A 26,265-nucleotide genomic window follows, 5' to 3' on the forward strand; every position below is an offset into this window, starting at 1 on the left:
CAAACAAGCAAGTCCGTCTTACTTCCGGCTGGAGAGGAAAGCCACGTCACGTTTAAGGACGCCATAGAAATAGTTTTAATAGAGCAGATCTCCGTGGTCAATTAATAAGAATAAAACACCTAAACAACCATAATTCTTGTTGATTCTCTAAAGCAACACCATATCTAATCAAAACCGTGTATTTTGCGGCAAGTCCACAAAATCCTATGATGTTTTTGGTCATTCTTTTATCTTTGTCATCCGCGCCAGAAGAGGCAGTAGTGAGCTATAGTGAGCTGGGTGTTTGCGCTCCGTAGGAGTGGCCCAAATGTTTCGACATCGCCTCACCCGGCGTGAACGAAAGCGGCTAAGATAGATGGTACTTCGACTAGGCAGCTAACGTTGGGGATTTGTATTTCCAGAGGAAGAGATATTCAACTGTACCACCATGGCTCTTTACGAATATGTCACTCAGGAGCAGCTTGCGGGCTTTGACAAATATAAGGTATGATTAATAGATTGTAATAGCATGTTAGCACCTAGCCATTGAGCTGTGTGTGTGTGTGTGTGTGTGTGTGTGTGTGTGTGTGTGTGTGTGTGTGTGTGTGTGTTTCACAGCTAGCTGTCACGATCTGCAGGGTGCTCGCCTGACATAGAGTGTGTAAAGGTAACCAGAGTTAGCTAAAATACCGGATGCTGGTAAAGTTTTCCCTCAAAAATAAAAGCGTTAATAATGTCCACTGTAGCTCGCCTTTTATGTGGTTCCTAACTGTTATGTTAAGATTCATTTTGGTGGCATCTTCTATGCTGCTTTTGTTCATGGGATTGTTCTCAGTGACCATTGATTGGATAAGGTTCAAGCTTGGGGGCAGCCATTGAAAAACACCCTGGGAATTATTTATTTTGAAAGTGGTGGCCGGAAGTTTGATTGTTTACCAGGCTGTACTTGACATAGGCGCAGATGTGCTAATAGTTAGCTAACGACTCCTTCTCTCCGACAGTGTTTGGCCATGAAATAAGGCTTTACCAAAATGTTTTCACACATTTCAGAGATCCACCAACTGCCTCTTTTTTGTGTAGAAGTCCGGGTCTTTAATGAATCATTGTTATGCTATTCTTATAACCACAGAAGAGTAAGAAAAGCTAAGTAGCTGCTGTAATGGTGAAGTGGGGGGAAACCACTCAACTTGAACCTGTGGACTGATGGGAAACACTGACAAGTGAAATCACTTTCAGAAGCACTGTGTGTGTTTTCTTTTGTTTTTGAAGATTCACTTGAAAAAAGAGTGGCAGTTATTTCAAGCATCTCATAAGACATAATTTGACTTGGCAACTGTACATGCATTGGTTTGTTGGTATGATTTGTATCCCTGAAGTTTATAGGTGAGCAATCCAGGTGATATGATCTAAACTGTGTATTCTGATATGCGCAGTTTTGATGTGTGATGTGTCTTTATTTTCCTGGTCATGGTCTTTGTCCTTAAACAGCTCAATCAAAGGTCACCGAGGCTCTCGCTAATACCTCCTCTTTTGATTACTGTGGGAATCTTCTCCCTTGGGTTGTTTATCATGAAAGGCCTTTTTCCAATAATTGCCTTTTAATTGGCTGATACCACGGGTTGGCTACTGTGCCTGGAGCATTCGTTTCTGGAGGAGAGCAGAGGATGACAAATGACAGTGAATGAAAGGATTGTGGCTCTCTGTGACACGGTGCACAGATGTGGTCAGAAACAAGCATGCGAATGGAAAGCACATGAGAGCAAAGGACTGCTCTGCAGATCTCACTTTGGTTTTCGTGCTATCACTCATCTTTGTCACACTTAACAATTACTGCAGGGCCACCTCCCTTGCTGTGTGATTAGCTTGTGTATCTGTCCAGGCACTTTGTACTGCACTGTCTGTCTCTGTGTATGTGGTGATGATTAATCACACTGGATATTTTTGCTGATTTGAGGAACACGTTCTTTTCATATTACATAACGTCATGACTGAATTCATCCACAGTGGACATTGAAAATGAAGTGTTTGAGTGTTGTCAAATTTCCAGTAATCTGTGATTTTTTTTTTTTTTTGTGAAAATTAAAATCTTCATGGTGGATGAGATAATTACAAGAAAAAGTGCTGTGTTAATCTGTGCTCTGAGATGGCTGCATCTGTTGTGGTTAATTTGAACCCCACAGAGATGAGTCCAGTTAAACACCAGTAATTAACGCTTTTGTAATCCAAAATACAGATCATAATCCTCTTCCAAATGAACCAGGAGTGAGAATTAGTTCCAAGTTTCAAAATCAAAATCAATCACAGAAAAAAAAAAACCCAAAAAAAGAAAAGACTGGCCCAGCATCACAAAACGCACTAAAATCAACCTTACACACTTCTCAAATTAAATGAACTCCAGTGAAGGTTCATTACTCTCTCACACTTGGTCGTCATGCTTGGATAAAGTTACACAGACTGGACTCAGGTTTGTTTTGGTCTGCACGATGACAGGCTGCCAAAATTAGCCGGTAAACAAGTTACATGTGAGGCCACATGGCCTTTGTTTATAAGCCCTGGTTTACTTGCAATGGCAAGAATCAAATATAAAAAATGCAACCAAAATAGATGAACTCTAGGTCCATGATTATGATTATTACATCCTGACTGATTACATTATGTGTCTCTTTGCAGTACAGCGCAGTGGACTCAAATCCCCTGTCTATCTACGTCATGCACCCTTTCTGGAACTTTGTAGTGAAGGTAAGATAGACCTGTTCAACTCGATCTGTGTGTGTGTGTGTGCGTGTGTGTGTCTGCGTGCGCGTGCTGCATCATTAATGAGGCTTCAGACCGTCCGCTGTGATACAGTAGCAACCTAGCCTCACACGCCCCCACCTTCTCTTTTGTCTCTGTGTCAGAACACATCAGTCTCTGACTGTAAAGGTCTGTTCTGGTCTGTGGAGATAGCGTGTTGTTTTGAAAGCAGTCGTGTACCTGATAACATGCACAAACGGTTCATCTTTTAGATAAATGGGCCCATTTCCCTTGTTTGAGTACTGACACATTTATTTACTTATCTGCATCAAGCCTTTATTTTCACAGGAATCTCTGCTTGACTGAAACCTGACACTGATTTTAAGAAATTCATGTTCCTTTCCCTCAAAGCCTCACTGCCTAAGAGCTATGTAACTGCCCAGAATGTGTGACAAGAATAATTACTGTCTCATTATGTAATCAGTCTTATTATTAGGATGAGAAGACTGTATTTAAGAGCTACGTGTTGATTAAATGTTTTTCATTATCTTTTTGTCTTTATCCAGTTTCTACCGACATGGTTGGCTCCAAACCTCATTACGTTCACAGGCTTCATGTTCCTTGTGTTGAACTTTCTTATGTTGGCCTTCTATGACTTTGACTTCACTGCCTCTGGTAGGTCACTCCTCACTATTTATCTTCCTCCCTGGCTGTGCTCAAGGGAGTGTTGTTCAGTTTATTTCCTCCACAAACTTAGTACAGAGGAAGAGCCAGGGGCGTGTAACCCTGTTTATTAAAGGCGAAGTCCATCACTTACTGAAACATGGCTTCCTATGATGGGTCAGGTTGATAAGTAAACCGTGGCACCCTACACACACACACACACACACACACACACACACACACACACACACACACACACACACACACACACACACACACACACCAACTAAACTGCCATTGTTAACATGTACAACAAAATCTCGAGGGCATAAATAAAGACTGACGCAAAACTCTTAGAGAAACTGTACTCTATCATGTCTTTGTCTCTTCTTACTTTTTTACACATAAAGTTAACACACACACAAACATGACTCTTACTCTGACCCCTGCAATCACTGTGAACGCTGGTCAAAATGACGCCACAACAATATTTGCTGGCAGGAGTCAGACCTTACAAGAATAGCTAAACCAGAGTATGCACACATGTTAATGGTTCACCTAAAATTATGCTCTGTAACAGTTTTTACTCCAGCTTGAGGATTCTCTTGGGTTTTAGATTAGAGGGGTTTTAATTTGGGTGAAACCAGAAAACTAAACACAGAGGCCTGATTTACACTCTACAAAACAACACCCCTTTGCAATATGACTAAAATGATGATTCAAAAAAGTATCATCTTATATTAACTATTATTTTTAGGGTTGAAGTGGAGGGTAGTTGATCTTATGTATAATTAAAAACAAACAGGTTTGAGTACATTGAAAATATGGAACCCAAAGTCCAACCTCAGTGCAACAAAAGCCAGTTTACCTGTGATCAATGCAACAAAAGTTAGTACACCTTAGGCTTCCAGCTAAGGCTAATAGCATGAACAGAGTTATAAGATAATCAGTGTGAACACCAGAGATTTCCTCAGTTTTGGTCTGGGATGTGTGTAATGCGACATGGATCCACAATGTAAGGAAATACCTGAGAGAAACCAGATTGTGAGACGTCACAAAGATGCATGAGAGGGTGCAAGAGCATCAGTAGGTGACTGAGCATGAGGTGAAACACAGCTGCAGGAGTAATAAGGAGGTTCAGCCATACTGCCAATAACAGGAGGCACAGTGCTTGTCCTCGAAAATATTACACTGCACACTATTTGCTGTTCATGCAACCTTGCATTGAAACACAGACAGGTAAGAGCTCCTGACTCTGTAAAATGATTATCTGTGGAAACTGGTGTTTCAGTGACTGATCAGACAGTGAGAGGGACACTGCATAAAGTCAACCTCTACAGACGGCGTCCAAGAAGAAAACCATTGCTCTCAAAACAGCACAAAACTGCAGGATTAAACTTTACCAGAGAACATGGGGGGAAAAAAGCCTGATGAGTGTTGGCAGCACTTTGTTTGGATCAGATGGAGTCCAGCATGTTCGGCTGGACTACCACAGTGCCTGCACAGTGTCATGTTTCAGTCTGTGAAACATGGAGGTGGGAGTGTGCTGACGTGGGGCTGCATGAGTGCAAAAGGTGTAAAGGAGATGACATTTATAGACGACACTGTGACTGCAAGTTTGTTTATCCAAATACTGAATGAAAAGATGATGCCCAGTCTCAAGAAGCTTGGCAGGGGAGGAACTTTCCAACATGGCAATGATCCCAAATACACTGCAAAAGTCACACAAGAGTTAATAAGGATAAAAAAGTGAAAACTATGACCTCCTGAGTATGTCCTCTGACTAGAATCCAATGGAACATCTTTAGACTATTTTTAAGCAGAAGGTAGAGCAACAGAACCCCTCCAGCAAAGAGCAGCTGAGAAGAACCATCTGTTGAGAAAGACAGAACATCTCTCTGTAGATTTCACCAATGAAAGGTGTATTGACAAGTTCATTCTTACATATGGACCTTTCATCATAGTTTAATTGTTTTTCATATTAATTGGCTTCATTCCTCTTAGGCTTTGGCTACAGATAAATACACTTGTATTGAATGGACTGGATTTGTAATCACTAAACATTTTAGTGATGACCAGTGACTGCAGTGTGTTCAGTTTTGCTGTATACTGTATGCATTTCACTTTCCTGCTGTGGTATGCTATATTTACATTACTTGTGTCTCAGCTGCAGGACATGAACACGTGCCCAGTTGGGTCTGGGTTGCTGCAGGGATCTTCAACTTCTTGGCCTATACGCTCGGTGAGTCGTAACCTCCGTAACCCCCCCCCCCCTCGTGTGTTATTTTTTTCCCCTCTCTGACTTTTTGAGAGGCTCAAGGGGAATTCTTCTAGTGCCGGGGCTCAAGAGAATCAAGCTATAAGACTATATTCATAACCGGTTAGGAGGGGGGTGGGGGGGATTAGTCTCTGTAACATCCTGAACATGGGTTTAGTGTTTTTTGTTTTGTTTTGTTTTTTGTTTTTTGTTTCGTTTTTTAATCCTTTTTAAACAAATGCGTGTTGTCCTTTAAAATGTGGTTGCTGTATTAATGAGTTAGATATAGTTCTTCCATCGGAATCCAACCTAATCGATCAGCAGAATCATATTTTGAAAATATGGATGTGTACGGAGCTTTTGTTGTCAAGATACCGAAATGAAAATATGGATGTATTTTCCATCTGAATAAATCTGTAACTGGAATTTAAAATGCTACAACATCCATACTGTGGCCTCCTGAGACAGCACAGTCATGTTGAGTTGAATCTTATGTTTAGCATTTGTTGTGATCAACTGAGGATCTTGTAATTTGCAGGATGCTGATGCGACTCTGCACTCCAGCCATTGAACCTGAATTAGTCAATTAAACAGCAATATTTACACAGCAACATGTAACTTAAAGCATGCTGTGGACATTATCAGGAGGCGCTCTCTGAGTTGTTGTTTTTTAGCAGTGCTTCACAAATATAAACTGAAGTTTCTAAGCTTATTGGAATCACAGTGGCCATGCATACATACACACTCACTGACTCAAATGTTCCACAGGCTGTTAGTCAATGAATCTAACCGCAGTGAAACCCGGTGCATTAAGTAGTGTAAATCTGTTTGTGTTTGTTTGTGCGTCCATGTGTACTCTGTGAACGAGACTGAAGTCAGTTTAAAATCTTGCTGACCGTTTTTCAAAAATAAAACAATTTCCATACAGCGTTTTGTTTTTTTGGGGGGTTTTTCTTTTTGTTTTTTTTTTTGTTTTGTTTTTATGGGGATGTTTTTTCAGAATACTTCCATGTGTAGATGAAATAAGTGTGGCCCAGACCAGAGGCTGTGACAGTGAATTCAGTCGTGGGTAGCAGGAATGTTGCTCTTTTCAAAGACTTTGTGCAGTTATGTGAGTGTGGGCAGCAGCTTTGTAAAAGCTGTTATGTTTGTGTTTCTATATAAATATTCACATAAACATGTTGTATATCTAATGATCAGTGCCTCTTTGTTGTGTGTAGATGGTGTCGATGGTAAACAGGCGCGTCGCACCAACTCCTCCACACCACTAGGGGAGCTTTTTGACCACGGCCTGGACAGCTGGGCCTGCATCTTCTTCGTGGCCACCGTATACTCCATATTTGGGCGTGGTGAGAGCGGTGTGGGTGTGACCACGCTGTATTACATCCTATGGGTGGTGCTGTTCTCCTTCATCCTGTCTCACTGGGAGAAATACAACACTGGCATCTTGTTTCTGCCCTGGGGATATGATATCAGCCAAGTGGTAAAGACACACACAAGCATTTACATTCATTCACATTAATACTAACATACCAGCACCTGCTGATACCTTGATGTCTGGGGTCTCATCTCCTTCCAGACCATCTCCCTTGTTTACTTGGTCACCGCTGTGGTAGGCGTGGAAACGTGGTACCAGCCGCTCCTGTTCCACTTCCTCTATCGAGACCTTTTCACTTTTATGATCATCGGTGAGCTGTGATTGGTCACTCTGAAAAAGTTCATTCACTTTGCCGAAGCAGCTACAATAATAAACGTTTGTTGCTTTGCAGCCTGTTCCTTCACTGTGACCTTACCCATGAGCCTCTACAACGTCCTGAAGTAAGTTCTGTTTTCATCAGTGTTTTATTTAAAGTCACAGTAGCGTTATTTTCACCCGGTGCACTGAACCTTTCCCTCCGTGTGGTATGGCAGGGGTTACCGCAGCAACACTCTGAAGCACAGCAGCCTGTACGAAGCTTTCCTGCCCTTCCTCTCTCCCGTCCTCCTCTTCATCTTATCCACCATCTGGGTGGTGTACTCTCCATCCACCATCCTCGAGCTGCAGCCCAGGATCTTCTACCTCATGGTGGGAACGGCGTTCGCTAATGTCACGGTGAGAGTCTGCTGATTTTCCTCCCACACAAACACACACACCTTTTTGTGGTTTTGCTCGCCATAACATAAATCCCTGTCTTCATGTGTTCATGTTTGTATGTTGTATGTTTGTATCTTGCAGTGTAAACTGATTGTGTGTCAGATGAGTAACACACGTTGCCAGGCGCTGAGCTGGCTGTTGCTCCCCATGTTGGTGGTGGTGTTGTTAGCGGTCACAGGGGTGGCCAGCAATGAGACGCTGCTGCTGTATCTGTGGACAGCCGCTGTCATACTAGCACACATACACTACGGTGTATCAGTGGTAAGCACGCACGTGGAGAATTAACTTTTTGGATTTCTCTTTATTTGTTTTGGTTTTGTGCTGATAAATGTTTGAAATTACGATGAGATACAAAATAATGATGTTTTTTTTTCCATTGCCAGGTACAACAGCTCAGCAGCCACTTCAGCATCTTTGCCTTCTCACTGAAGAAGCCCAACAGTGACTGACAGGAGGAGGAACGAATCGGCTTGAAAGGAGCGGAGGTTTAAGCTCCTCCCTTCCTCTGCTCTACCGACACTTCACTCTCATCACGGCGGAAACTACATCCCCTCCCCTCCATCCTTGAGGACACCGCCAATGGAATGGACTATGGCCCCTTTTTCCACTGTCTCCAAATACACAAAAAGATACAACACGCACACCCATTCCCAAACCAACCAACCAAACTCCGGTCCTGGCGATGGGGCGGACCCAGGGGCTCTGGCTTCCGTCATTGGTGATTGGCTAACTTGGTTGAGCCAATGAGGTGCAATTGTTTCCTACGGAAATGTGCTTCAGTCATGAGGACAGGAGCCCAGACGAGCCATGCAAACACACACACACACACACACACAAAAACACACATTACTCTGCTCTCATGCAGATAATTTATATCTTGTGGCAGGTACAATAGAAACACAGCCACACGCACACGCACACACACACACACACAGTTGCACTCACATAGTATTATGAATGTATAATATGCCTTGGGGAAACGCCATTTCAGTTTATTGCATTAACAGGAATGCCTAAAGTAGAGCTGTTTCAACTTAACCAGACCTCTGAACTCTGGCACATGTGGCTCATACATCCACAGCTGTGTCCAAAGTTTGAAGGTTCATTCACCTGTTTATCATCGGATGATTTTCATTTGGAAATCTCAGTGATACATGTTAATAACTATATATATACTGTATATGTTAAGGGGTTTGGGGCATTTTATTTTCAAGGAAATGAAACTAAAAAAAAAAAAGATTGGTCCTGTAAAACATTGTATAAACTTCCCTCTAATTAATCCTACATTCAGCTCTGCAATGACGGCTGTCATGAGTAAACCGAGTTGAACACTGACCAACCAGGGCAAGAATTGACCAGGGTAACCTCTGACCTTTTGAACTCTACTAACCTTTGACCTCTGTCTGAGCACTGGCCTCCCAGCTCTCCCTTCCCTCTGAGGTGTCGTGTCTTCATGCTGATTCGTTCTGTTTTCTTTTCTTTTTTTTTTTTAAACGTTTCTTTTTATATACATTTATTGGTATTATTTGTTGGTCTGTTGCCATGGCAATGGTGTGTGGTCTAGTTGCGCAGCGCTTGAATGAAGAGTGTGTCCAAAAACCACAAACGGAGCGGACTCACTCTGAAGGAACAAGCCGTTGCACAGGACACCGCCAACGCCACATCACCGCCTGGCGTCACACTCTCGTGCTCACACACATACGTTCTGTTTTCACACCTTTGATACTGTCTGTAGGGTAACGTGTGTGTTATTGTTTGTTTTGTTTTTTTTCAGTCTGTTAAACACTGTTCCTCTGTGTGATTCATGTTTCCATGGTGAAGATGGATATTCAGTAGAGGGTGTAGTCTGGAGCTTCTCATCAAGCTGGTTTTCACTACACGGCCAAATAAGATGAGAAAGTCTGTTATTTCTTACATGTTACAACATAGACAGTTTGTCAGTGTTATTACAGTTTGGAGAAAATAAGTGTAACCTGACCCTTTCAAATCCATTTTGGCCTTATTGTTGAAAAGTCAAGAGTCTTGTCTATCTGTAAGGACGTTTACCTGGCAATGAAAAGAAAAGTCCCAGCTACACTCAAGAGCTTGACAGTTCAAGCTTGGCCTGATTGAATCCTGAATGATCAATGTGGAGCGAAGACTGTGGGTTTCCACAAACTTTCACTGACATTTCAACCAAACTGGAGATATGTAGTCCACAGAGGCTGGTGAGGCTCTGGTTTACATGTCACACCTCACTATTACAGGACAAAAACAAAAAAAAAAAGCAGGTGGATAGGATGTAGTACGGTTTCAGTGTTTATGAAGTAAACATGTTAAAATAAACCTGAATAACAACTGTTGGGAAAGTCGTGTGCTTGCCTTGTGAATGGCAAGTTCATTTTGGAGTAAACTGACTGAACATGAAGTCTGACTGTGAATATCCAGTCACAATAAAAAAGACACGTCAGATACACTGGGGCAAAATGTAAAAATATTGCATCTTCAGCTTCAGATTTGCTTATGTGTTTTTATCATTTGTCCAAAAGTTTTGTAGATAAACATAAAATTACTTATCTCGTCTGGGAGGAACAAAACGATCCAACTCTACTGCCATAATACCCAGTGAAGTAGCCCATGTTGGTTTCCAGTATCTCTGCACTGCAACTGGGGAAAGCTTGTACGCAGCCATAAGCACATTATGATTTGATTTGATGAGTCCTTTTTAAGGAAGCCCCACATCTGTGACTGGAGACCGTAGATTGTAGTGACGTGAGAACAACTGACTGTGAGATTTCACCACCAACACTGTTTTTCTGGTGGGTAAATGCACTGTCTGGGTATGTGCAGACATTGTGTACTGTTTATGTATGGGTGTATACTCTGTATGTGTGGATATCTGTGTAAATACATACATTATTTCTTCATTTTTACTTTATTTCGCTTTTTAAAGTGGGATTTTGTTATTCTGGTTGGCCGATTTCTCCAAACACTTAACTGGTAGACCAGGAGACGATGCCCATCAGCAGTGCTCTTACTGTCAGATCCAAACCGTGCAAAGCTGCCAAACTGTCAAGGTAGCAGTTCCTCCATCTGACAACGGTTTTTTGAACAATTTTCATCTCTGCTGCTCTGCTTGCTGATTGGATCGTCCCTCGGGTCATAACTCTGGGATAGTTTGGAGGCTGTAAACACTACAAACAATGCTAAATGCAACGAGGCATTTCATATCATCATAAAAAATAATAATCTGTCAGCAGGGTGAGACGAACTGGTGCCATTTACTGCAACAAAAACAAGGCAGAAAAATGAGAACAAACATTAAAAGAAACAAGTCTCTCCTCCAGCTGGCAGATAAATTCCTTAGTTTCTTTACAATCAGATTTTCATTTTCACAGCTACTTTTCTGGGCATTTTTTGTAGTGTGCTCCTCAGCGTTACTGACCACTTTCTAGGACAAACTTTCTTAATTCTCCCCCTGGATCAACGAACCAAGCTGTTGAAATTGTGACTAAGTTGTTATATAATGCTGCTCTGGCAAACACTCCAGAGCCTCAGTGTGGCTACTTGTGATGTTGTATTTAACCAGTGAAAGAAAGGACTGTCCAGAAACAAATAAAAGTGAATTTTTCTTAAACCATGTCTCTTAGTCGGAGGCTGAAACTTTTGTGATGGTTGAGTAAAAAGTTCCTTTAATATCCACTAGGAACCAGCACAGAGCAGCCTGTACTACTTGAGTTGTTTTATTTCTTCACCTGTGCCATCGTGGTTCTGTGTCCTTTAATTAGGTACTTTTCTTACACTCACACACGTCTTACAAAAAGCCTCAAGTTTACAGCTACATTAACATGTAGTACACAAAGTACTACACATATATATACTGTATCCAAAAAACCTCACCCTTGCACACCAAGATGAAGCACTAAGAAATACACACCTCCCAGAAAGTGTTCTTACCAAAATCAAAAGCAACTGTCTCACCTCCAGTTCAAGTCAGAAAAAAGTGTAATGAAAAAAAAATAAAATAAAAATCTGCTCACTTTTTCTGAATTAACAAGATCATTATCTCTGAATTCTGAGAAGTTTTCATTAGAAAAAAATGTTTTTCTGAATGAACAAGATCATGGTCTTCATCATTCACATCATATCGTTCAGAAAAACATTCTCCAGTGAATGCATTACACCATAGTTTTCCATATAGGTTTCAACCTTTAAAACTAAGAAAATACGAATGGAAATCTGATAAAAACCTGAAAAAAGACTAAAATCTAAAAAGTTATACCACACAAGCAACTAATTCAGTAGGTACCAAACTGTTAGAAATTGAAAGATGCTGTGTATTTTGAGTATATACTATACATAAGCACTTACTGTGGACTGAAGCTTCAAAAGCCTCTAAAAAGCTTCTTCCCTCCCAAATCAAGTGCAGTTTATCTCTGAGGCCAGTTTCTGATCATTAACACAGCACAGCACCGGGCACGTCGTCCACTGAGTGTTTCACACGTCACAAACATCAGATGAAATCCTACAATCACACAAATGTAAAATATAGTACAACATAGTTAAATTAGCTGAGTTTAGAGAAAGAATTGAGTTACATCAATCAGCTGTGCAGTCATGGACAAGCATGTAGACAAATGGGTGTGAGCAAACTCAGTTACTTTGTATTAGTAAATCAACATTCACTACCCAGAGCCTCCAGCAGATAGAGCTGCAGATCAATGCATGTTGTGGCCTACGTGGTTTTCCACTGGTTGCTAGAGTTGAGGATTTAATGGTGAAGAATCACAAACATAATGTTTCTGCACACATTTCCCTCTGAAGTGACGTCCGGGTAACACAAGAGTTAGTAATTTCATAGTCTTCCTCACTGTGTGAACAACAAACTGTACGTGCTGAACTCAACACCTCTGACTCATGTGGCTCTGCTCTCTGTTACAGACTTCATTAGTAATTGATTGTCTCCTCGCTTCCAAGTTTGTCTGGCAGAAAAAGCGCGTGTGTGTGTGTTTGTTTTTATCATCCTTGACTCACAGCAACTCTTAAAATCCTCTGGGGATCATCTGCGAAACGTTTGGGATGGAGTTTTGACTCAGAGTGAATGAAAACTTTCAAACAAAGAAAAATCAGAAATCCTTGAATAGTCGTTAAGAGAGGGTGCCAGAAAACATCAAAGGGGGAAGCTGTGTGGTGGGTTTAGCTTTAATAATGGCGTGTATATCACAGAGTCAGTGTGTTTGAAAGTGGAGGCCCTGTATGTCAGTCTTGGATCGGCCTTCTATTGTGAATGTGTAGGTGCTGAGTTCTGCCTGTCAAAACAGCTGGCAGCACACCATGATGGCTTCTTATCTTGACGGGATCTTTTTCATCCAGAAATAAGACTCTCATCGAGCAATGATTCATCCAAACAATGTGCTGTGAGTAAGCCAAAAGGGTTGCTGGTCCATTAAATATGTGATCCACCTCTTTGTCTGGGAACAGCCTAATGCAGTGGGGTTTGGACTGGTGTAAAGTTTGTGCAACTTAAGGCCACTGTACAATGATCTGGCAACACTTAAGGTTAAATGTCAATAGATTTTCTATGCATCATGGTTTCAGTGATTCCACTGTTTTCTCTCTATTTCACATTCCCTTTATATGTCCACATTAGAATATTTTTATTAGTTTGAAGTAAATGTTTTTTCATCTTTTAAGAAATGCACAACAAAACTCTGTCTTCTGAGTATCAGTCATGGTCTTCCTCTCATATTCAGAGGCTGAAACTCACTATTTCACATAGGAAAGAAAAGAAAAGAAAAGAAAAGAAAGGAAAAGAAAAGACAAGAGAAGAAAAGAAAAGAAAAGAAAAGAAAAGAAAAGAAAAGAAAAGAAAAGAAAAGAAAAGAAATCCTGCAGCATGGTAAACAATGTTCAATATGTAAATTTGGCTCCTCCACAATGAACCAAGCTACAAACCTTTCAGCCTTTCAAGTCTGGGTGGTGAGTTTATGTTGCTCATAGTTTTTATTAGTGAAGTGTTCCTTAAACAATCTGTCACTACTCTCTTATATATTAACTTTTATAAAGGGTTTATAAATTGCAATAGGTTATTAAATAATTCAGGAATGCTTTATGGATCATTTTTAAGCCATTAATAAGAACAGGTGTTTAACCTCCTCCAGCAGGACACTGCTTTGTCTCTTTAGCTACAGAGCATCTAGACCACAATCTATTTATTAATCATTAGCAAGTATGAAAGTCATCAGCATTTATTAATGAAACAGCCTAACCCTAACCCTAACTCTTGGTTAACTGGACTAAGTTTTGTACTAAAGGAGTAAATGATACATTTTGCTGTCGCTACAGAGCCAACTTTACCATTAACAGCTGTTTACAATGCAAGTTGAGCATCAGATTTCATTCCTTTACTCACCAGGAGCTGTCTCCAGCTGTGGAAAGCAACACCAGTGTTAACTCTTGTCTCTATCTCATCTTTTCCTGTACTCTACTGAAATTAGCATGTTAACCAGCTAGCCTGAGCCTGTCTCGTCACTGTGAGATAGCAACTCAGTGTAGCCTCCATTCTGCCCTGAAGATGCAGCGTTGCTCAGAGGGAGTGTTATAACCTCTTGTCTTGCAAACGTAACGATGGCCGAAGCTCTTGTTGCGCAACAATCACCACCACCGGCTCCTGACAAGAAACCACGTTTGACAGCGGAGAAAAAATACAAATAGCCCCTTTAAACACATACACTACAATAGGAAAATGTTTGACAATGGTACCCCCAAAAATCACATTAAAATTCTACATATTAAGTGCTTTTAAATCAATTAGAAAACCAATCTTTAATATCGTGTAAGTAAGGGTACACCCACTAAACTTATATTTTCTACAAAGCATCATGAATAAATTTTGAGGAGCTTGACAGGAAATCAGCTCTCACCACCAGGATGAACGTCCCTGTTCTGTGATAACCTGACCTTTTTTTGCACGTCATCCTGCTGTGAAGGTTAAGCTCCTATGTGTTGATGTTAAAGTGACACGGTGTCCCTCTGGTCAGGCCGTCTTTTAATGAATTGGCTGGTGTTGATCCTGAACTGACAGTTAATCAGAGGTGGCATCAATTAAACAGTGTTCGGCTCGGGTTGCTGCCCTGCAGTACTGGACGTTTTGTGCGCTGCTAACCCCTGTGACTCGCACACACAGACACACACTGCAATGGCGAGCAGCCGGAGACTAGTTAACCACCGCGCCACCCTGGACCGCTCCCCCTGCAAGGTGACACTCAATTATGAATGACCATCATTAGAAACCAGACACGCCAGAGCACAGGCTTGCCCAGACTGACACACACATACACACACACAAATACTGTGATGGACACAGCGATTATTCTTAGAGACACCCAAGACTATTGAAGTGCTAATGGGGTAACACCATCCACTTCAATCCATAACCAGTGCACCTGTAACCTGGCCTTGGGGTGACGACCAGTTTTCATATCAGTATGATTAACAAAAAAATTAAAATCAGTGCCAATTATGAAATCAACCCAAACTAACTACATTTCATGGCAAAAAAAATGTACATGTTTTTTCAGGAAACTAACTTCGTTTATCAAACAGTAACAATATGATATTCCTGTCTATGGTTTCTGGAAGTTGAGGTTGGGGTCAAGTGCATATTCATTTCTTTGTCTCTGCTCTTAATCCTGGATTTGTTCTATGAAAGCACAAACACAAAGGGCACATCTCTCATCAGAATAGGGATTAAGCTGCTATACATCATAATGATGGCATAGACAGTCATGCATTCACAATGTGCACATGTACACATCCAAGTAGGGTTTCAGCTTTCAGAGTTGAATCTGGGTATGTCAGTTGTCAGTGTGTTTCACTGCTGCCACCTCATTCACATCTCTATTTTCTCTGTTCCCTTTCTTTCCCATGGCTCTGTGGCAATGTGTCATGGTAGTGGTCAGTCTACCACTTTGGCAATTTGGGTCAGTGAGCAGGTTAGCATTTAGCCCAGAGCTGCTCACATGGCTGCAGACTACTGTGATTTTTAGACGACACATACAGTGATATAGAGATGCCACAGTTGCATACAGACACAAATTCACCCAGGGCGGCACAAATTGATTTGAACATGCTCATGCATGCAAAAATGAAAAATATATGTGTATATGCGTATTCCTGCAGAAATTTATGCACGTTTAAAAATACACTCAACCTCATGCTGTGTCGGTCAAATGTACGCAACGCATCCAAATTTTCAGAACAGGTTAAATTTTCAGCATTTTTTCGCATCCGTCAAAAGTATTTAAATAGTTGTTTGACCACCAAGAGCCACCGTACATGCAAAGGTCATCGTCCAAAATGTAATCTGAGAAGCTGATAAATTAGTGGAACAATAAATTCATTTCAAGGTGTAAACGCGTGCATGAACTAGGCAATGAGGCAGCTCAGCTACTGGCTATGATCTTGCATGTTGCAGTGTTTAGAGGCTGCCCTTAATATGCTACCTCCCAATGGCCTAGCACATACATGTCTGATGGCACGATTCAGATTGCCTATTTAAACTAATAAGGTGTGTGTCCCTAATACAGACATACTAGCAGCCGCTGTTCAGGACCAACTAGTTCGCTGAAATAGATGGTCTTCTTTTAAATATGTGGTTCCAGTCTTGTTAGCAGTGGATCAAACTGTACCACTGACATTCTGAAGTAAACCTTGAAACGACCGGGGTGATTCCACAGTTCTCATATCAGCAGGTGAAATTCTACCTGCTCTTGACGCTTCTCAGGATTGGACGCACTAGTAATTTTGCGTTTTTGTGAGAGGGCCACAAAATCATTCTCACTGCTTGACAACTGTGTTTACTCTGTACTGCACATTTTTCATAATTATAGAATAATACAAAGCCCTGAACTCAGTGTGAAAGGTTTTTGTGCATAACACTGGATGATGGTTTTAAAAAACGCATACAAAAAAATTGGAGTTGGTGTGCGAGGGCCTTAATATCTGCACAGTCAGTTTGTAAACACGACACAAACAGTCCAGTGGTCAAATTCACATGAATGAAAAACCTTGAGTGGTGTAGCCTACAATGAGTGCATTCATATTCAACTGGACTGAAATTCCTATGAATTTACAACCTCACAGGCCTCTGGCATGGTGAAATGTCAAAGACAAAGATCATTTAGGAGCTGTTCAAATCTTCTTTGTTTGGATTCGAACAGCATATAACTGTGTCTGTTCTCATGCTTCTCTAATAAGTAACTAGCTCAACCCTAAAATAACAAACGTCAGAGGAAGCATCTCCCAAGTAGATCAAGTCCAGGCATGTTTTCTGTCTTTAATAACACACACACATGAACACACAGATGCACCAGCTCCTGGTGACCAAAAGCGACTCTGTCTCTATAGCATCTTACCAGGGCATGACAGCCGCTGAAACTTTAATGTAACTAAACGTACATTCTGCTGCACTAAGAAGTGATAGTTGTTGAAACGGAAACGTGGTGATGCAAAAGAAGGTGGAGAGTTATGCTGAGGTAAATGAGAATCCATAGAGTTCTTTAAGGTGGATCCTGAGGTCCTGAGGGAACAGCTCTGAGCTTCTGTTTCCACCATCAAGAGAGCCACAAGTAAAATAAAACATAATAAAGCTCCATCCTTGGATAGTCATCAATAAATTCAACACTGTACCTGTTTTTGCTTTCAAGTCTTAAATCTTGAGCTGTCCACACAATTTGGACATTAAATCATTAGGTCTGTGCATTAGAAGGACCTGGGGCCAGATGCATAACACTGTGTAGATTCATTACTGAAACTATGTGTTTGCTCAAAACCAGAAATATGCATACACATTCTTTTCATCAGAATTATACAGGCGTATGTACACATGATTCTGTTTTATAAATCTCACTCATTGAGAAATTGTACGCACATGCACGAGCCTCATTTCCACTCCCACAATTAGCCACATATGGATGAAGACACTCCCTCAGTCCATCAGTTTGCATAGAAAACAATGTATGTGCCACAAAAACAACAAAAAAGAGCCACAACTTCACCAATTGTTGGTTGGATTACAAACGGGAGCTCATCAGTGAACTTTAGTACTGTGAAGTCCTGTTTTACTCTTAACTTTATCTGTCGGGACTAGAGGCGTCTTCATTAGGCTCCAGACAGGCGCCTGAAATTGTTATAAGTAAATATTAAAATAGTATAGAATCAGTTTACAGAATGACTCCCAAGCATTGAGCATATAATATGGAACAATGCTAAATCAAAAAGTGAGCACAATTATTTCCATTTAAGAATTATCAAATTGTTTTTGTTGTGTAGACAGCAGAACCTATAATGATAATATGGAATTCAAGCTCTGTGAAGTTGGATATTTTGTTTTATGTATTATTATTATTGAGAAAAAAAGCAAGCTGCTCTAACCCTGCCAGGGTGGTATACCTCTGCCTCTTTGTAAAAGAGCAGCTTCCATGCACTGCTGTACACTACTGTAGGACTGATGCTCAACCGAGGATGAGATTATAATCCCAAGTACTCGAACTTCACCTTGGAGTTGATTTCCACTTTCCACAAACAGCACAACAACGAGTATGTCACTGATGATGAGTTGCGATCACATGGAAATGCATTTTAAGTCACCATTTGATTCAGATGGAACAATGTTCACTGTAGTATGCACATAAACACAATGTCCCAGTAGCCCTGGATACATCCTTACATGCAACATGCATTATTAATCTGTTTTCCGTACCTAGTTTGTCCACTTCTTACGTACATGCTCCATTCAGATTCAGTCCTATCACCTCACTTCTGAATGGGAGGAGGCTAGTGACTAACAAACATATCTGTCATCCAAAACAAGCTTTCTTATTTTGTTCATTGGAAGGCAACATGATAATAAGCAGAAAACTTGTTTTGAAGGATGCATAACACGTTTATATTAGTTTCACTTAGAGCCCTCCTTTCAGCCACTTGGTTTCTATAATGGCGGAAACCAAAACAAAAGCGTGTCTTTGTGCACCCTTCAAAACAAATTTTCAGCCTTGTGTTGCCACTCATGGTGGTGTTGTCCAATTAATACATTCAAAATGCAACCGTATAAGTAACTGATATGGCTATGTGAATTTTAATGTTATCATAGCACCTGTAGTAGTGTAGTGAGTTGGAACATATCCACCCAGCTCAACCTGGAGAGAAGAGAACACTGCGGATCTCCAGGTACTGATTAAAAGCCTATACTACAGTGTCTTAAAATGTCTTCCATTCGTACTGTACATCAGTTGACAAGGTGTTAATACCAGCAAAAACCATCTCACCAATTTAATTCAGCAGTTAATTATTCAAGTTTTGGACCAGATTTAGAACGAACATTTCTGCCCAGCGAACCCAGTTAGTGCCCCTGAGTTTCTGCCAACATGAGGGAAAACAGCCTAAAGACTCACAGCAAAAAGTGTAGGAGCCTGAACAGCTATTGTGTCCTTGTTTCCTAACTGGGCTTGATTTTATTGTGAAAGAATAACACTTACACACATGCACGGCACTTATAGGACCAGTGAATGAGACATGGTATGTCAACACTCTACTAACATCTTGTGGTATGTTTGAGAAATCCATATATATGACCTCAACCATTTTCATGTATGACCTCTTTTCCTGTGAAATTTTATTTTCCTCCCTTCTGTAGAATATTAAACTGACTACTTCATACTAATCTGCTACTCTTAATGTTGTTTGAGTCGATTTCGCTGGTCATTTTAATCTACGTATCCAATAACAGTTTAATTAGCATTGTAGTAACAACCCCATCAATACCCACCACAACATGAACAATGAATATAATCACAATCTTCATTAGCCATCATTTATCTCCTATTATCTGAACTTCCTCAGTCCACTGAACCTCAGTACTGCTTCTCTATCTCAATGACTTTTCCATTTATTATTATAATATATATTTTGATTATTATTTATTGTACATTTTTGTAATTATATTTCTATCTATTTTATCACTGTCTTTTTAAATTAAATCTACAATTTTTTTAATAGATCATTATAAATCCAATGTAAATAAATAAATGAATAGAGTGGTAGGAAACTAGTTGGTAGCTGGTAAGAATAGCAGCTGGTACCAGATGTCAGAAACGTAGCTGAAACCGGCCAAGCTGGTTACCAGCATTAATTTCTAGATGGATAGTTAGATCTTTATTATTTCTTAAAATGCTAACAGAACATTGTGTCAGTGGGATAACTTTTTTGTTCTATTTATTTTTCACTGCAGGAAAAATACATTCACAGCTACAGGAAATTTCTCGTCTTTAATTTATCTTGAATTGAAGGTTTTTGTTCACTGTGGGAGGAAACCGGAGCACCCAGAGTAAACCCACGCAGACACACAATCACAATGACTGTGTCAGTCAGAAGGTGTGACCGTGTGGAGCACTACACAGTGCATCTCTGTACTGCCCTAGATGCTGGTCCTATTGTCTGACCAGTAAGTATTTTCTTCAGAGGTCACGCACATGGTCGCTAGATGGGAGAGGGAAGTGCACATAGTTTTTTCCAGAAGGATTTTCAGCCTCTCAATTTCCTTCAGTAACATGTTTTCTCTTGAGGTTTGTCCCTCACTGTTGATACCCATTGTGTTTACAATTGTGTTTTTTTCCCTCAGAATGCAGCAAAACAGAGTAATTTCACTGTGTACTGGACTCTTGACATCAGAGGAGTCCGCCTCAGTGCCTGTGACATCAGAGGTCTTTGTGACATAGTTACCATGGTAACAGCAATTGGTGTAAAATAAATGGAGGGTCAAGGTCTCAACACCTACTTATCCAAAAAACTACACAGTCAACGCTGTAGTTTCTCAGGTCAGGTCAGCAAAACATCTGCCAAGGTTGAAGTCGATCAGATTGTAACACAGTTCAATTTTCCATATAAAAATGGAACATATAGAGTTGGAAAATTAACTATTAACTAAGATTTTGGAGCTGTTTTTTTCTCATTTGTATTTGTGGAATGTAGCCAATCAGACCCCGGCTTTTTCAGGCAACCCAAGACAAAAACAGAAATAAAAACTTTATAATTTTTGATTTTTCTTAGCTGAAACTACAGTCTTAGGCAGACACAGCCACTAATTTGCATTTTTCTATCCAATATTCAAAAAACTGAAAATTTGAATAATGACTCAAAAATCTTGACAAAAAATACTGTTTTCGAAAATTGAATTAAGTTTTTACAGTTTTCTGGTTTTCATTTCATATGGATAATTGAGCTGATAAGCATTTCATAGACCACACAGCCAGAGATTTCTCTGTTCATTAGTAGGATGCCATAAATGATGATGTCACACACCCTCGTAGTTTTTTAGGCTTACTTAACTTGGAAAGTTGACTGTGCTGCTGTTGTTTAGTGTATTACCATTGTGCACTGTGAATGTGTGTGTTTGTCTGATACAATATCAGAGCTTACTGGTACATATCACTGTTAAGTAGCCAGAAAGGTAACTGGAGTGGGGGATGTATCCACCTCAGTGGGTTCAATCTGTCTTCAGTGGGCACACACAGAACATGCAAGTCACCAATACACACACACACACACACACACACACACACAAATGCAAACAGAGTATCAGTTAACAGGCCCTGAATTATTTAGCAGCCACGAAGAGCGCTACTAAGCAGCAACCAGATTCTTCCACATCTTTGCAGCACATCTGAATATTAATGAACCAGAGATGGTGGCATGAGCGAAGAAGACTGCAGAGACAGAGGGAGCATGAGGGAGAAGGCACCTGACAGAGATTTAGGAGCAAGATTGTTGAAGCTTGAGTTTTTGGTGTGAATTAGCTTTGCAGTTGTATGACAAATCATTTATTATTTTTTTTATCCACTTTTTTACCCATTCTACTGTAACCAAACAAATTGCTGTGGTAGCACTGACAAAATCCTGAGTAGTTACCAAACTAGCAAAGAACAAATCATACACCAATTTCTAATTAATGAATATGTCCTTAGTTTCTAATAACTCTCACTCAAAGACCATAGCTTCAAGTTACAGAGAAACAGCTGACAGCTGGTTAGCAGTATTTAATGATCTTACTTTCACAATGAATCATTTCTGTTTAAATTCAGCTGTTCAACAGTTTATCATTTTCTCATTCGTGATTTTTTTTTATTGCTTTTTGGGTGAAGTTGCGTCCAGAGGCGAAGTGAAATAATAATTCATGCTGGGAGTTTGACTGCAGCCCAGGCTGCCCCAAACATGCAAACCACCAGACCGCTATGTTCGTAGGCTAACCCTATTTTCTGATGTAACAGGCTACAGGACTAGTTATAAATGTGGCCACTAAGTTCATCTGGGAGAAAAGTTACAGAGATTACAAAATACAAAAATAAATATTATTTTAACAATTTTAGCAATTGTATGTCATTAAAGCAGAAAGTGGAGAGTTCTTGTGTTGCATAAGTCTAATGTAGACTGTCATATGTCATATTATATTATGTCAATAAGTTAACAGAACATTAGGTGAAGGGCAGTCGTCTTCCAGCTCCAGCTGTCTCTCTCGCTCCGAATGAGGATAAACAAAACTCATGTGACTACATTCTGGTTACGACTCTTCAATTTTTGAATACTGAAAAGGAATCAAACATGATCTGGCCACCAGGAAATGTCCTGGTGCTCCAGACAGGCTGCACGGCACTGTTTGCGTCTCCTGCTGAGTTGTTCAATAGTATGTGAGAGCACATACAGTAAAAACAAGTAAACAAGTAAAGGCACAGTAATCCTGACGTACTGTGTCCCTCTAAGTTAACCAACAGTCTAAAGTAGAAAATTAGTAGGGCAATTTACAATTGATGTATGTGCATTGTCACTATAAAAAATAATTAAATGAAATGATTCACTTGATTCTGTGATGTACTAATGTGTGAAAGAAAACCTTATATTGTAGTAAAACATGGACAAAGTGACATAACTTTACAGGAGAGGCCAGAGCCTTTACCGCTAGCAACCATTTGGTCGCTTCTCCGGGGCAGAAAATCCATATGGCTGTAAATCACAGCTGAGCATTTTGAGAGTCCACTCAAGTAACCACATATAAAAACACATTCTTAATTGAGCTTTTACTTTATAAACAAATTGCCACAAAGACCATAAGAAGTTAAGGTAGAATTGAGACTTGTTTTTACTTTGACTTTCAATTTTAGTACAAAAACATAAGAACAGTAAATACAAACAGCCATGAGTCAATGTGCATTTTGCACTTCACATTGTGACGGGTGGAAATAAACTATGGAGGACCAGGGATGTCACAGGATAAATAATGAAGCATTCCCTTAATTTCAAGAATTTATAAATTAACAATTAATCCATCAATAAATCATCTCAAAATTTGTTACATCCCATGGTCAATTGGGATTGCTTCACTTGGTTTTAAAAGCAGCACCATGTTAAACTGTGTTTTCAAATAGTTTTACAAATTCTATTATTAATGGTTTATTTAATGAGAGTTTCATGCTGTTTTTGTAAATCAATTTTTAAATCTTAAGTATTTATTGATGGATTATTCAGTTCATTTATATTTAATTATTCATTTTACAATTCCTATTTTTAATGCCTATTAAAATATGAAATTGAGGAAATGCTTCATTACTTTTTCTGTCACATCCCTGGTCCTTCATAATAAACATTTTGAAATTCAGAAAGGAAATGGTCAACAGTAAAAATCTTGAAGGCCATATATGAATTGATGAGCTTAGACAGAGTTTCAAATTTTGGCACTGCAGGATATTAATGATACACAGTGTATGGTGTCTGGGTTGGTGTCTTGTGGGTGAGCAATGCATGAATGGAACAGTAATAGGAGAGAATAATAGCTTAAGTATCTTTTGTAGCTGTTTGCACATTTCTCAAAATGTCTATGCACAGTCCTAATATCCAAGGGTTTTGTAGCTCTAACTACTGTAAATGTGCATAACCATTTATGAGTAGCATGTTCTGTCTGCAACCTTTCTGCTGTCACTATTTCTCTAAGTCTGCATTTCTGAATTGGTTGTCACTTGTGTCACCACCACCAACTCCTCCCCTTGTCATATCACTGCTGCTCTATCATGTCCTCCTATGCTGGTGTCAGTAGTCCATGCCGTGTAGCTGGCTCTTCTTGTCAGTTTTGCCCTGCAGGGCTGCAGGTAGCAGCGGCAGATTCAGGTCTGCCACTCGACGCTGGAGAGATGACCGCAGCTGAACTGAGTTCCTCTTTGCTCCACTCATCCCTCCTCCTGCCATCCCTCTCTCTCCTCCTCCTGCTGCCGACAGATCTCTCCTCTTCCCCCTCTCCTGCCTGAGGCTCTTGATGACCAAGGTGTGTTGTCTCTGTGAGGGGAAGGCGGGAGGTTTAGACCCATTGACCAGAAGTCCTGGGGGCCCAGGTCGGGTCAACCCCACCCACGTCATCTTCCTGCCTCGTCCGTCTTTTAGCCCCACATTGCGCAAGCGTGGCAGGGGGGCAGAGGGTGATGTCTGGGTTGTTTCCATGGCACCCAGGTGGACTCTGTCTGAGGAGTGTGTGGTGTGTGTGTCGGCCTCCAGGAGCATCCTGGGAGAAATGCCATTTTTCTCTGAGGAGTAAAACGTCTGCAGCTTCTCCAGACGCTCATTGATGCTCAGGTGATGAGAGTGGTCATCCTGGTGGTGGCTTTCATGGAAACAATCTGACCCGGGGTCTGCCGCTCCGTCTGACTGAGTTGTCCTAAGCAGGTGTGTGTGTCGAATTGGTCTCACTGTGCTGCTGTCTCTGATTGGCTCAACGGGTAGGGGGACTTGGCAAGGCGCGGAGTCACAGAGTTGAGATGCAGAGCTTTTAGGAGGAGAAAGATGCACGAGTTCTCTGTCTCTAAACACAGACACTGGAACATAGAAGTACACAGATATAGTACATCACACACACTGTGATGTGGATGTATGCAGCTTTGTTTTTTTTTCAGAAAATCCTTACCTTCAGGAAACAGCGTCTCTCTGGTGTCTAAGGTGATGGCAATCTCCTCATCAGTAGCCCCATCCTCTACAGACAGAGGGGCAGGAGAAGGGGAGGGAAGGCGAGGGGGTACTGATGGGGAGTTAGAGTGAGGGAGTTGGGGAAGGGAGGGAGAAGGGGGACGGTTCTCATCATCCTCTCTGTTGTCCTTTCTGTGAAGGTCCTCAGTCTTCCTCCTGTTGCTCTGACATTCAGTTGTCTGCTGGGCCCTCAGAGGCCTGCTGGCCTGCTTCGAGCTTTTTTCATTGGTTGGTTCATTCTAAAAAAAAGAAGCAGTGATTCCATTGTTTTCTGCTAACACAAATTTGTTAGAAAGACTGTTTTGTCATCTACTAAAACTTGAGATAGTAAATTGCCTACAGCCACAACACGTCCTCCACTTGTGCACACATCACAGACTATGGACTGTCCTCGCTTCTACTCCTCTATCTATACTTTAACCATAAAACACTTGTGCTGCCTCTGACAGAAAAATTAGTGACTTGTATGTCACAGAAAGTGAAAATATTTAATAAAGCATGTACATTTAAAGGATAAAAGAGGCAATGTTCCATATCTTATTGTCCACAAATCCCACGGAAAGACCATAATGAACAATCAATTGATACAGCTAAAAAACATTAGCTGTTTATTCCCCTGTGCCATAGACCTCCATCCTTGACTGAAAACTGCATGCTGTATGCTGTACAGTGTACACAGTGGTACTTTGCTAAATGTGCTAAATGCTAACACACTCACAATGACAATGCAAACATGGTGATGTTAAGCAAGTATAATGTTTACTGTGGTGACTGTTGTAGTTTATCATGTTAGCATGCCAACATTTGCCACTAAACACAAAGTACAGCTGAGGCTGATGGGAATATCATTAGTTTTGCAGGTGTTTGGTCATAAACCAAAGTACTGGATGACTTGAAAATTTGATCTGGTGGTGGCACCAAATGAAAGGTCAGGATCATCCTCTGGATGCCATAAACGCCTGTACAAAATGTCATGCCAATCCATCCAGTGGGTGCTGAGATACATCAGTGTGGACCAGAGTGATGGACTGAGATCCACAGACACACATCACTAGCATGCTAATAAAAAAAACTACAGTTCTCAGCTGTTTCATGAAAGTATTTAACTTTTTTTTTTTTTTTTTTTTAAATAAAACTATATATTTTTGACCCATGCTGTGAGACAGACACACTTTGATTGTTTTGGTCTTTTCATGCAATATGATGACGGTGAAAAACTACAGAATAATGTCTACCTTATACTTTAATAAAAGAATATTACTTTAACCTTTTTCAGTGATTACCTTATACATCTTTATGTTATTGCCAATGTCAGCATTACCTGTTGCTGAGTCTTGGATTCAGTGTTATTCCTCTCTCTCCATGTATTCTTACTGGGAAGACTCCAGTCATTGGTTTCCAGCTTCTGCCAAATCAATCATTCAAACTTCAGTGCAAACCATACAGGTTTTCAACCAGGTAC

The 26,265-nt window shown here is 40.5% G+C and overlaps 3 protein-coding genes across 5 annotated transcripts in view; 1 reads left to right on the plus strand and 2 right to left on the minus strand.

The window, feature by feature from the left end:
- Positions 1 to 26,265, minus strand: part of ccnk (cyclin K) — a 263,741-nt gene that overhangs the window by 178,490 nt on the left and 58,986 nt on the right. The window lies entirely within an intron of this gene.
- Positions 244 to 11,387, plus strand: selenoi (selenoprotein I). Its single transcript, XM_071478703.1, has 10 exons — positions 244 to 484; positions 2,650 to 2,718; positions 3,279 to 3,387; positions 5,543 to 5,617; positions 6,853 to 7,115; positions 7,212 to 7,320; positions 7,402 to 7,450; positions 7,544 to 7,724; positions 7,848 to 8,027; positions 8,150 to 11,387. Exons 1-10 carry the CDS (start codon positions 428 to 430, stop codon positions 8,255 to 8,257), a joined length of 1,200 nt encoding a protein of 399 aa, XP_071334804.1. The 5' UTR covers positions 244 to 427; the 3' UTR covers positions 8,258 to 11,387.
- LOC139621832 (hormonally up-regulated neu tumor-associated kinase homolog) overlaps positions 23,207 to 26,265 on the minus strand; it is a 118,519-nt gene continuing 115,460 nt past the window's right edge. For all 3 annotated transcript variants that reach the window (XM_071478708.1, XM_071478709.1, XM_071478707.1), the window contains 3 exons: positions 26,125 to 26,208; positions 24,745 to 25,042; positions 23,207 to 24,655 (listed from right to left, as the gene is read on the minus strand). In XM_071478708.1, coding sequence (XP_071334809.1) covers positions 23,880 to 24,655; positions 24,745 to 25,042; positions 26,125 to 26,208 — 1,158 coding nt within the window. In that variant the 3' untranslated portion in view covers positions 23,207 to 23,879. The remainder of the gene's footprint in view (positions 24,656 to 24,744; positions 25,043 to 26,124; positions 26,209 to 26,265) is intronic.

This window comes from Trachinotus anak, unplaced genomic scaffold, assembly GCF_046630095.1.
Source record: "Trachinotus anak isolate AG129_WGS33_773 ecotype Australia unplaced genomic scaffold, CSIRO_AGI_Tana_v1 ptg000005l, whole genome shotgun sequence".
Classification (NCBI taxonomy): Eukaryota; Metazoa; Chordata; class Actinopteri; order Carangiformes; family Carangidae; genus Trachinotus; species Trachinotus anak.